The sequence below is a fragment of the Pan troglodytes genome, chromosome 14 (assembly GCF_028858775.2).
Source record: "Pan troglodytes isolate AG18354 chromosome 14, NHGRI_mPanTro3-v2.0_pri, whole genome shotgun sequence".
Taxonomy (NCBI): Eukaryota; Metazoa; Chordata; class Mammalia; order Primates; family Hominidae; genus Pan; species Pan troglodytes.
The window spans coordinates 30,133,495-30,146,603 of NC_072412.2; the positions used below are offsets into that span (position 1 = coordinate 30,133,495).

The 13,109-nt window shown below is 41.3% G+C and overlaps 1 protein-coding gene across 14 annotated transcripts in view; it reads left to right on the top strand.

Annotated features, from left to right (window-relative positions):
- The window catches only part of TEX26 (testis expressed 26), a 90,541-nt gene that overhangs the window by 32,434 nt on the left and 44,998 nt on the right, over positions 1-13,109 (top strand). For 6 of the 14 annotated variants that reach the window (XM_063792032.1, XM_063792033.1, XM_509614.7 and 3 more), the window contains 3 exons: positions 1,358-1,534; positions 4,019-4,180; positions 9,970-10,140. In XM_063792032.1, coding sequence (XP_063648102.1) covers positions 1,358-1,534; positions 4,019-4,180; positions 9,970-10,031 — 401 coding nt within the window. In that variant the 3' untranslated portion in view covers positions 10,032-10,140. Of the gene's footprint in view, positions 1-1,357; positions 1,535-4,018; positions 4,181-5,520; positions 5,962-9,969; positions 10,141-13,109 lie in introns of those variants that run through there. The other 8 variants (XR_001708636.3, XR_001708635.3, XM_016925126.4 and 5 more) reach the window with 4 other exon arrangements.

Genomic DNA, 13,109 nt, shown 5'->3' on the forward strand with positions numbered 1-13,109 from the left:
AGCATTAATCCACTCATGAGGGCAGGATGTCCATGACCCAAACACCTCCCATTAGGCCCCACCTCCCAACACTGTTGCATTAGGGATTAAGTTTGCTTTTGTGGGGACACATTCAAATCATAGCACTAAGTTATAGATGGAAGTTACAGGAACAGTACCAGATGGTTTTCCAAAATATCTTAAGGGGTGCCCTGATTTTGAGCCTCACAGGTTCCTCCCCTCTATAATCTGTCTTCTGTATGGGCAGTTTATGAGGTCATTACGAGGGCTATTGAATACCCATGCCCTCTCCTCCTGAGTTATCTAAAGTAAGAGGCAACATGTACTGGAATCCTCTCCTCCTCTGCTGGTCTAGACAGAAATCATTTTTAAAAAATCAATATAAAAGTGCTCTCAGGTGCCAGTAGATGCAATTATGTATCCTTTGATATAAAATGTATACCAGTAGCTACCATTATAAATCATTTGATATACAATATATATTAGGATTTATTTTGAAAAGATCTATTGGAAAACTAATTTGGAAGAGAGTTGAGTTCAGTGTCAATAGTAATTTGCACTGTTTGGACATTGCTCATGAAACTCATATTTTTGACATCTTTGTCTTTCTGAATAAAGATGGTGTTACATGATATGCCTCTGAACTAAGGCTTTGTAGCAAGAATCAGGAATGAACTCATTCTAAGTGAGATGGATTATGACTCTTGCCTCTGTAATCTGATAATGTTTGTAACACTGGCTTCAGTGCTTCATAGATATTGAATGAATATGTTTTAGCAGAGATATTTCAAAGAAATAACAGTGGTGCTATCCACTAATGCAGTGATGCCTAACCCTCCATCAGTAAGGGATAAGCTTCGAGTGTTTTTTTTTCCAGGTAATAGGGATGATATACGGCACCCCATCTAAGCCTGCCAGATTAAGCAAATAAAACTATGGGATGCCCAGTTAAATTTGAATAATGATAAGCAGTAGATAGCAAGTATTTACACTAAAAAAGTCATTATTTATCTGAAATTCAAATTTAACTGGGCATCCCATGTTTTATATGGCGACCCTGGCCCTATCCAAAATCTCTCTGACACCCATCTCTGCCCCAGGGACCAGACAGACCCAGTGGAGTGATCAGTGTCTTCTGTGCCCACTGAGCAGACTCGTGACATAAAAATATATTCACTAGAGACCACTTCTGATCATTTGAGTATATACTTCCTGTGACTGACAAAGCAGAAAATGATTTCTCCATTGAAGTGTTCATACAGGGCACATTGACCGTACCTCTAAACACAACAAGAGTGGGTTTAGCTACTTTGTTCACAAGGAGTAAGTATTGCCTTCCGTTTCCATTCCACCCCAGCTCAGAAGATTAAGAAAAGTTCTCACTTGTCTCTGGAATGGAAAAAGTTACTTCCCCAACCTCCAGACACTGAATTCCGAAGGAATTACCAAATTCCAGCTAAAATTCCTGAGCTTCAAGATTTCAGTTTCAAATATGGATGCTACTCAAGCTTGCCCGTTGCTTCTCAGGGTCTAGGTGAGTACAGCTGCAGTTTCTTTTTCTTTTTCTCTCTCTTTTTTTTTTTTTTTTAAGATGGAGTTTCCCTCTTGTCGCCCAGGCTGGAGTGCAGTGGCACAATCTTGGCTCACTGCGATCTCCGCTTCCTGGGTTCAAGCGATTCTCCTGCCTCAGCCTCCCGAGTAGCTAGGATTACAGGTGCACACCACCACGCCCAGATAATTCTTTGTATTTTTAGTAGAGATGGGATTTTGCCATGTTGGCCAGGCTGGTCTCAAACTCCTGATGTCAGGTGATCCACCTGCCTCGGCCTCCCAAAGTGCTGGGGTTACAGGCTGGAGTTACAGGCATGAGCCCAGCCCAGCTGCGGTTTCTAAAACAATCTCATAGATCTTAACCCCTGGCTCCAAAACTTCTCAACACAGAGGGCGCTGGCAGCCCGTTTTGGTAATAGTCATGGAGGAAGCCAGAGATCCTGGCATGAAATCAGAACCTTGTCACTGCAGCTCCCAACCTGCAACCCAGGGAGCCAGTACATTTCAGAAGATGACTGACTGCTTAGGCCAAGAAATGAGTATCATCCCTGCTGGGGAGGGGCAGTGGTTGGAATTAGGGGATGCTTCCTTCTCCTAAAAAATGAGAGGGAAGGATGCAGTTGCTGTCAAGTGACAGAAAGCAATGAGGCGGGAATCCAGTTTAGTCTCAATTTTCTACTGGAAGTGTATCCACATGTGCATCCCTTGAAAGTTTTTAAAAATTCCGTGACCAAGCCACCTCCAAGCTACTAGTTAAGCAGAAAACTTGGTGTCAATCTGAGACATGATTCATTCCTGGCATGGGGTTGGGATCAAGTAGCACTTGAGACAATAATCACAGAATTGATGCTTAGCACCTTGGGGTTAGAAGGTGGCCTAGAAATTACCTCGTCCAGAGCCTCATGTGTGTGACTCTTCCTGACTCCATCCTTGCCAAGGGGTGACAGTGCCCCTGCGTATCCACTTCAGGGTAGCCCCATCCCCCTTCGCTGTCCGATGCTCCAACTGTGTAGAAGTTGTAGCAGCTGTAATATTCCTTACTAAACTTCTAGCCACTGGTTCCACTTCTTCCCATGGATGTTAGTTAGTATAAATCTATTACTCTACAAAAACCTTGTCATATGCCTTCTAAGTCTTCTCTTTTCCAGTTAAAGCATTTCCAGGCCCTACAAACACTCTTCTCAGAGTGCAGTGTCAAATCCTCTCACCAGTTTGGTTCCTCCATTTGGCCAATGACCCCTTAAAGGGGATCCCTGGAACTGGAAGGTGTTCTTAAGGTTTAAAAGGATTGGGTAGGTTGTGAAAATTTGTTTTTTACATCGTGATTCTATTATTTTTTTCATGATAGTTTCTGGAATATCAGAACTCACATTAAATGAGCAATATTCATAATCAAATATAAATGATTTGGGTGTTGCCTGCACCTCAGACCCCCATTAGTCCAAATGGACAATGAGCGATGACTGTAAACACCATCATTCTTCTAAAATCCTCATCCGAAGATGCCTAGGTCCCTGGAAGGAGGCCCCTTACTGTGCCATCCCAAATGTGCACAGGAGATGTCCTGAAAGAAGAAGCTTCTATGAGGACCTTTGTTTATTAAGCAGGCAGTGAATGTCACCATCATAGTGGCCAAGGGCAAACTTCCTCTTTACCCTCTGAAGGTTTGCTGAAAAATCGACTGACAAAAAGCAGATTAAAAGGAGAAAAGGCATATAAATTTATTAACATGCATGGGAGTCAAGCAAAATATAAGAACTCAAAGAAATGACAGGAGGGTTGATGCTTTTATATCATCTTGAGGTTACAGAAAGAGCTGGCTAAACAGGTTATGGGAGGGGGAGAAGAGGAGACCTGGCTAGCAAAGTTGGTCTTGTTCAGTGATAGCAGCCCCCAGAGAGAATGATGGTAAAGGTTTCTTTTAGACCTATGAAGTCCGATCTTAGTTAATCTTTCTTAGATCCAGACAAGGGAAGGCCTTGGAAAGCCAGGCTTCATCATTGCAGATTCCCTGTGGATGCGGGTCACCCCACTCTCAAAGACAACTTTGCAGGACTACTTCTGTCTGCAGGCCTTCTCAACAGCCATCTCAACGTATATCAAAGACGTGTAATTTGGGGTGAAATATTTCAGTTTCCTTCACTATCATAACACACTGACCTGCATAAGAGTCAAGTTCAGGGAAAACTTCTCTTCTGAAAGTGATGGTCAAACTCACCCTTCTGGTCATTCTCTGATCACTGCCACTTCCAGCAGCAACAGGCTGGAAGTCCCTGTAGCTCTGCTCAGCCCTGGTCATTGGAAGAATTTGTTTAATACAGAGCCTTAGTGTCCGGCATCATGAAGGATGCTGCCTAAGCTCAAAGCTGGGCTGGGGGCTGTCAGGGTCATTTTCAAACAATAAGGGCAAGACTGGTGTGCTTGGGTGCCAGCCTTCCGAACTCTCCTCCCCTGTGTATTTCTATAGTGCCTTCTGTGCTGCACAGCTACCTGAGGAACCAAGAGCACACAAAGAAACAGACCACATACCAAAGTGACTACGACAAAACCTACCCAGATTTCTTAATGCTTTTAAACTCATTTACTTTCTCTCAAGTCAAAGAGTACCTTCAGAGTCTTTCCTACAAAGGTAAGATGAGGTCTTATTTCACACACTTACAGATCACAATACATTGCTTTTGCCAAATAGAAACGGTTCCAAGTTCTAGCCACTGGAGTTGAATGCCACAAAAATGAAAACATTGCCTCAAAAAAAAAAAAAAAACCAACTCATAGTGTTGTGCAAACCTCAATCCACTGAAAAGACATTTTCCTTTAAGGAGGCCCAGTGACTATATCCCCACTTATTAAAAAAGAGACATACAGCTTTTCACTCATTTCTGTTCTCATTTTGCCTGTGGCTGAATTGCTCCAGGATGATTCCTCTTTTTCTTAGAACTAATTGATTTCTCCTTTGGGTGTTTGTACAGTCACGTTGTTTTGCTGTATTTTGTCTAATCTTTATTTTCTGTTTGCTGGTACATTTTTGTGATAAGCTTTTTAAGGTACAGGAAAATCTCTATGTATCACTCTCTGAAGGACAGCAAATGCCATTGATGTGGCTTCACTCCACATGACAAAAGACTTATCCTAGTTTGCAGCCAAGTGACTGGAATTGATTTGGGGGCATCTTAGGGGCAACAGGTCAGTCTGAGAGTGTATAAAATGTGAACTCAGAATAAGAGCGCTTGAGGAGAGGAAACTGAGCTCTTCCTGCAGCTGCCTCTCAGCATCCTACGTGAGGGATCACACACCCCCTATTCCTCCTCATTTGTGAGTACATCACCTGGTGCAGATGTAAAAATTTATATAAAATATATTCATATGCCAACTAAACTAATGTATCACATACATTTATAAAACATACAAACTGTTACAGAAGGAAGTAAAAAAATCAATAAAAGTCTAATATTTATTCCTGTACCCAGCTGATCATTTTCTGTACCCCATTTTGTGCTCTAGGCTATTTGGGGGCTACTAACTTATTGTGTGCCCTGTGATGAGGTTGGGACTTCCACTGGCCATGTGGGATCTCTCCAAGGGCTCTCTGTCTCTTGTCTGACTCTCTTGGGCCTCCAGGTGCTGTCCCCAGCCACAATCAGAAGAGCTTGCACCTCTGAAATCCTCGCTGAAACCCTCGTTTGGGGGATCTCCTGCCCTAAGAAAGACTGAAAACCTACTGTACTCAAGGCTGACAGGGAAGGGTGTGTGTGAGTGTGTGTGTGTGTGTGTGTGTGCTGGGAGAAAGGAAGTATTTTCCACTCTCACACATTGAGGGCTGAGAGCCTAAAGACCCTTCTAAGAACTTGAATGCTGGGTTTCAGGGAGGTACAAGAAGCAGGTGTTTCCCTCCTATTGAGACAGGAGTATACATTTTCTGTTGAGAGAAAGGAACATGGAGTGAGTATGATGCCTCCCTGCTCTCCACAGATGCCTCTGGGCCAGTCTGGCACTTCAGAAGAAAACCAAGAGGCTCCTAAGGGTCCGCTGGCTCAATCTTCCCAGAGTTCCCAGCCAAAGCTCTGCAGCAAGCTCAAGTCAGCCTGCCTGTTCTTGCTCTCAATTTTGTATATAAAATTATCCTCTGCATTTTACAAGGAGCTCTTTTTACCTTTAGGATCCACATCTGTTGGACCCTGTAGAAAGAGGATTTTTGTCTTCCCTAAGCAGATGCTCCCATCTGCCCAGGGACTTGCAATGCAGATTCAGCTGTCATTTCTCTGCCCCCATGGAAACCATGGTGTCTGCAGGCACCGCTGTCTCTTACTGTGTGTCAGGTGCAATCCAACCTTAGTGGCGCCCCTGAGGGTGAACTAGGGACTCCTCAAAGTGCTCTGGCAGCCTCGGATCTACATTCTCCAAGATACTGGGGTAAGCTGATCTTTCAGGTAAACACTCTGTCCACCTAATGGGGTTTTCCTCCCCAGACAGGTGAGGTAGACCTGTTAGCTAACAAGGTAACTTAGAATAAGCTAGGGTTTTGTTTCTTCTTAGCTCTTCTGCTTTCCTGGTTCCCTCAGGGCAGCACCAGGGGCAGGTGCCTGAAGGCTCATGCCCCAGAGCTTTCCTCTTTGGGGCTGCCTTGGGCTGATGCAGGATCTGCTTCCCATGGATTTTCACTCCTCTTTCCAAGCTCTGCTGTAGAATGGCCCACTCATCAATGCCAGCTTTATTAGAAGCTGAAAAACAAATGGAAGTTTCCCTCTGAATTCTTGTGCCCAAAACCTCTTGTCATTTTCTTGTGTCAGGCATGGCACTGATGCTTTTCAGCTGGTGAATATCACAGCAGAGCTTTTGTGGCTGAGTACATATGCAGATAATTTAAGAACCTGGCAGATGTGTTAGGCAGAATTATTATCAACTCAGCTTAAATTATTTTACAGGATTATCTCTCATAGGTTGTAGGCTCTGATGGAATAGAAGCCTAGAACAGGTACATTTTAAAAGAGAGAGAGAAAGAGATACAGAGAGAGAGAAAGGGAAAAGGCCAGGCTTGTTCTTAAGTAATGGACCAAGTTGGGTGGGAGGTGGGGGTGTGGGAGAGAGATGGTGTGTGTTGGAGGGTGAAATACAGAGAAGAGAAAACTCCAATATGACAAAAACTAAAGCTGTGAAAGCATAAAGGAGAGACAGCTGAAGGCAAACCTTTCATTTCCACTAACTCTGTATGTCACCACTATTTGGTATTCAGTTTATTTATAACTTGAGGAGGTTGAACTAGTAGTTATCTTTAGTGACTATTCTACTTTCAAAATTGTTTTAATCTCTGAGTCTGCTTCAGACCACTCAAAAGCTTACTCATTGGGCAACTGTTTCCTATTGGTAAAGACTGTGTCATCAGTCCACTTTTCCCCTAGTTGAAAGGTAAAATGATCTGATACCCAGTTTTCTGTGAATTTGTTCAGCTATGGCTCCCTCCCCATCTCTTCCTCCAACTGAAACTCCCACAAATGGCCATGTAAAAGGCATTTCTTCCTGGCCTGTGATTCAATATTAAGAATCAATGTATTTACTCAAGAAATGCTCAGTTGATACAAAGATAAATAAGGAATCCTTCTTCTCAGGGAACTCATTATCTGGTATGGGAGATAGACACATAGTTAAAATGTCACCAGTTCTGTAATCAAAGTAATCTTCGGGTACAGTAGCAGTCTGTGAGGGGTACTCCCAACCCTATGGATGGACAGGAGATGAGGAAAGCCTGCCTGGAGGAGGGGTCCTATAAGTCTTAAAGATGAATCTGCGCAGTAAGGAGAAGCAGGACCATTCCTGGCAGAAGCAACAGCGTAAACAAAATCACGAGGGAATGAATTTGCATTTATACATAATAAAGATTGGTATCATTTGACTTACAACTGGTAGCCTTTTTGAACACTCAAATTGACATTAAATTTTACACACTCATCCTTTTTACTAATTCATGCAAAACTTGGTGAACCATGTATGTATACCTCTGGTATCAGAAGAAAGGATTTTTTTCTTATTTTAATATAAATTCTTTGCTATAAATTCTTTGGTAATAGACAATGCTTAAAATGCTTAAAATCAGAAAGACTGACAATAGCAAATATCAATGAGAGGAAGCAGTCAGAACCCCACACAGCTTTGGTGGGAATATTAAAGAGTAAATAATACAATCACTTTGTTGTTGTTTTGTGTTTTGTTTTGTTTTTGTTTTTGAGACAGAATCTCCCTCTGTCACCCAGGCTGGAGTGCAGTGGCGTGATTTTGGCTCACTGCAATGTCTGCCTTGAGGATTCAAGCAATTCTCACGCCTCAGCTTCCCAAGCAGCTGGGATTACAGGTGTGCACCACCACGCCCAGCTAATTTTTTTGTATTTTTAATAGAGGCACGGTTTTGCCATGTTGGCCAGGCTGGTCTCAAACTCCTGGCCTCAAGTGATCCACCTGCCTCAGCCTTCCAAAGTGCTGGAATTACAGGCATGAGCCACTGTGCCCAGCCATCAAAGAGTACAATCACTTTGGAAACAGGTCTGGCAGCTTCTGCTAAAGATAAACATATACCTACTCCATGACCCAGAAATTCCACTTCTGGGTATTTGCCTGAGAGAAAGAAAACCATATGTCCACAAAAGGACATGTACAAGAATGTTTATAACCACTTTATTCTTAATAGCCTCAAACTGGATGCAACCCAAATCTCCATCAGTAGGAAAATAGATAAACAAACTGTGATATATTCATATAATGAAATACCACTCAATAAAAAGAAATTAGTTATTGATATATAGAGCAAAACGTATGAACCTCAAAAACATGCTGAATGAAAGAAGCCAGACACAAAAGAATACCTTCTGTATGATTTCATTTATTTGAAGGTCTACAACTGGGAAAACTTATCTTTGATGAAAGAAACCAGAACAGTGGCTGTCTTGAAGTAGGGAGTGTTGACTGGGAAGGTGCATGAAGGGTCTTCTGGGATGGAAGGAATGATCTATATCATCCTGTGGTCATGGGTTACAGTAATGCATGTGTCACTTCATCAAACTGTACACAAAAGATTAGTGAATTTCACTTTATGAAAAGTATACCCAACTAAAAAAATACTGGAGACAAGGTATGGAGTAGGGTAGGGATGCTTCAAAATTAAACATGAAATCACAAAAACAAATAAATGAAGACATAATTGGAGAGAAAACAGGAATAAACACACACACTCATGCACACACACAAACGCACACACAGACATCCCTGATCTATGGGCCTCCACTGGCATTTGTGACATTGAGCAGGATAACATGAACATTGAATATGAGCATGACATCACTTGCATTTTCACTCCTTTTTGGTTTTGGCTGCACAGGTGATAACTGCTGGGAGTGAATAAAGTTTTACAGCTCCACTCTGTACTATTAAAGATATACATGATTAGAGGCTGGGTGCGGTGGCTTCTGCCTGTAATCCCAGCACTTTGGGAGGCCGAGGCGGGTGGATCACTTGAGGTCAGGAGTCTGGGATTATACTAAAAGTACAAAAATTAGCTGGGCATGGTGGTGCATGCCTGTAATCCCAGCTACTCAGGAGGCTGAGGGAGGAGAATTGCTTGAACCTGGGAGGCAGAGGTTGCAGTGAGCCGAGATCGCACCACTGCCCTCCAGCCTGGGCAATAGAGTGAGCCTCCATCTAAAAAAAAAAAAAAAAAAAAATATATATATATATATATATATATAAAATTAGGAGTAAGGAATCATAGATGTTCAGAACCAGACAAGACTCCTTAATGTTACAGATCAGGAAATGGAGGCCAGGGAGGGGGAGTTGAAGGGCCTTCCCAAGGTCAAACAGTTACCATTCAAGGACAGTAAACCTTACCAGTATCAGTGAGTAAAAAAACAGCCCTGGCTTCTATGAAAATTTTGGAACAATAATTTCTATTATCATCACTGTTTATTACTATGCACCCAGTAACAAAAGGATAAGACAACCATTTATTGTTTTTGATGGGCCAGGCACTGTCTGGGTGCTTCACACACAGTGTCCCTAATCTATTCCAACGTCTGTGCACAGCAAGTCCTGCTGCCTGTATTCAAAGATGAGGAACTGAGGAAGTGGAGAGGTTAAATCATTTGCTAACAACTGCCAGCACAGAACTAAAACTTAAGCCTGTTTCATTCTGAAATTCGTGTTCTGTCCAGTAAGTTTGCTAATCCCTTGAGTATTAAGTTTACTCTTCTTAATCAATAATTACACAACTGTGCCTGTTTAGGTATTAGGTATAATAGCCTGCTATTATTTTGGTCTTACCAAATTTGTGTATTTAGTAATATTACCAGATATTTTCTTCCTTCATAGAATTTCCCAATTTAGCATTTAAATACTTACGTGAAAATTTTCATCCTGTTTTTTCATACTTTTCAGATAGACAAATTATTGATCGCTTTATTCGTACTCACTGTGACTCTAACAAAAAGAAGAAATGAAAAGGGAAAATAGTACAAATGAAGAAAATCTGAAAATCAATGGAAGCATGAGGACATTCCTAGTCATTTTCTCAATTATCAAGGAAAAATAAGATGCAAATAGCTTCAAGTATGTTGTGATAGTCATGAATTTGTGTCTTTTGCTTCGCTTTATTTTTAAACAATAAAATTAAGGCTACAAAATTTCCCCTGAACATAGCTTTAGCTGTATCCAATAGGTTTTGATACAATGTTTTTTTCTTTTCCCTTTTGGATACTTAATTCGTAGTTTCAATTTTGATTTCTCCTGTGAACTAGGAATTATGTGGAAGAGATTTCTTAATGTCCCATTAATCAGAGACTTAAGAAATCATTTTATTGCCTTATCTCTTCTTTGAATGAATGAAAGTTTAAAAATCTGCTTTTGGGAAATCAATTGCAGTTTTATTTAATGCCATTAATCAAGTATATGATTAATTTATGTGTTACATGAATATAAGAGAAAAAAATTATAGTTTATTGTATTTTTAATCCCTTATATCTTTAATTGCATACTTGAATTGTTCAATTCTGAAAGAATATTGGAACCTCCCACAATAGATATATTTTTATCAATTTTCCCTTGTATTTCTGGGGTTTTTGCTTCATATATGTGGCTGCTGTATTTTGTATTCTATTAGGGTTTATGAATTACACAGAGCTTCTTCATTGATTAACATTGCCCATTATATATTATTCATCTTTGGCTGGTTAATGCTTTTTGGCTTTAAATTGCATTTTAATTGATATTAATGTTGCTATTGGTGCTGATTTGATTTTGGTTTTACCTTTGCATTTGCTCAGTATGTCCTTGCTTTCATTTCCAATCTGTCTTTCTAACTTTGTTTCTAGAAATAAATTATGCCTATCTTTTATTTCATAACTAATATGCCAGTCTTTGTCTTCAAAGAACTTAGTACAGAGCAACTGTGATGCTTCACATACTGGGTTTTGTTTTCCATATCATTTTTTTTGCTTGCTATTTGCTGTTTGTTCTTTTTAGTTTTACTTTTGCTGATTTTCTTCATTTTCCCCTCTAATGTTAGTTTTGGAAATATACTGTTTTTCATCATACTAGTAGTTTTTATCACACATCGTCATTACTAGATTTGGGTTTCTCTCCCAATATATAAAAATTCCATCATCTCTGTGCTCTCAGGACCTTGTACTTCCCCGTTCTTCCCATGGCTACTGACTGAGAAGATATCCTTTATTTCCTCATTTCACACTGTGCTTTTCACTACATCCCCTGCATGTGCTCTTACGCGTGTGCATGCACACACACACACACACACAAACAACTGCCAGCAGGGCTCATGTGGAGAAGGAGCTTGCCCTGTAGGTTTCCCACCAGCAGCAAGAGTTTGTTGTTGTTATTGCCGCTTTGGCTTTTTTTCTTTCTTTCTTTCTTTTTTGAGCCCTTGTTTGGGCCTGTCCTATTTCCTGCTCCCGTTTTGTATCAAGGCAGTCATATCCCAACCATCCCTGCTTTAGACAGGGGTAGTTTTCTATTTATCAGCTAAGCGTCTCCCTGCCCCAACGTCCTTTGCAGATGTGGGTCAATACTTGAGCATTAAGCTGCTTTTATGCCTTTCTTAGAGTGCTTAAGACTGTTGCAGTGGCCACCCAGGAGCTTTACGTGGACTCTCTCTTGGTTTAGTGTGTGCAGTGTGGGACTTCCTGACTGTCCTCACAGCATCCATTCCAAAGCAGAGGTCCATACTCCATCAGGGCCTTGAGCCAAATATTAATAAATGAGTAGCCCCTTTGGTCCACAAATATTTATTGAGCACCTACTACGTGCCAAGCAGGGCTTTAGGGGATGGGGATAATGCACTAGTGAAAGACAGTAATGGAGCTTCGATTCTAGAGGGAGGCACCAAGAGGCTCCTATTTGAGATGAAACTTCAAGAGGAGAAGGAGCCAGCCACATGGAGAGATGGGACAAGACCTTTCCAGGCTTAGAGAACAGCAAGGCAAGGGCCTTAAGATAGGAATGATTTTGGTGTTCTAGGAACTGGAAGAAGGTGGAGTGGTTGACACATACCTAGTGAGTTGGCCGGGGACAGGGAAAAGTCACACAAAAAGAGATCAAGGAAGCAAGAGTCAGATCATGGTGTGAGTGCCATGGTATTTCTGTTAGCGTAGACTCTTGTATTCTATGTAACTTTATTTCACAACAGTCAATAAATTTCTATAAATTTATTGAAATATTATTTCAATAAATTTCTATTGATTCAAGTTGTGGATCACCCATGAATGTTGTTTTTATACTATTCATCTTCTTCTTCTTCAAATTTTGGTAGCAAAGTTTTGTGTAGGACTTGAGTTTTTCACGACTGCAGACGTGTCTGTGCATGCATCTTAAGTTTTTAATGTATCTCCACACCTTGGGCATCCCAAATGGGATCCCTGACCTCCCAAATGATTTTTTAAAAATTCACATACATTGAGGTTCACTCTTTGTGCTATAAAGTTCTATGGGTTATGACAAAAGCATAGTGCCATGTATCCACAATTACAGTATCACACAGGATAGTTTCACTGCCCCCAAAATTCTCTATGCACCACCTGTTCAATGCTCTCCTCCTCCCCTCAAACCCTGATTACTTATTTGGAGATCATTTTGGTATTCTGGGGGTAGGGTAGCTAAGAAAAGCCAGCATCACCTACCTTGCCCTGGGGCAGACAGCATACGGATGAGTATTGCCATCTGTCTGGACACAAAAAGTCATCTTACCTATAGGGTTCTAGAACTTGTCAGTGACATCACTCTAGAGCAAGATGTTCTACTTGTAAATACAGTATTGAGATGTCATCTTCGACAGACTTTTACTTTAGGGACGGTGGTAAAGTGAATTATTGGCCCCAATTCTTCATCTCTCTCTGTATCCACACCCCTGGCCATGTAACCTTGCAGCGCCTCCCACTAAAGATGGAATGTATTTCCCCTGACCTTGTATGTGAGCACAGCCATGTGGCTTTCTTTGGCTAATGGGTTGTTAGAAGAAATAAACCTGGGCTGCTCACTGGTCCCAGGAGAAAAATGAGTCACCCCAG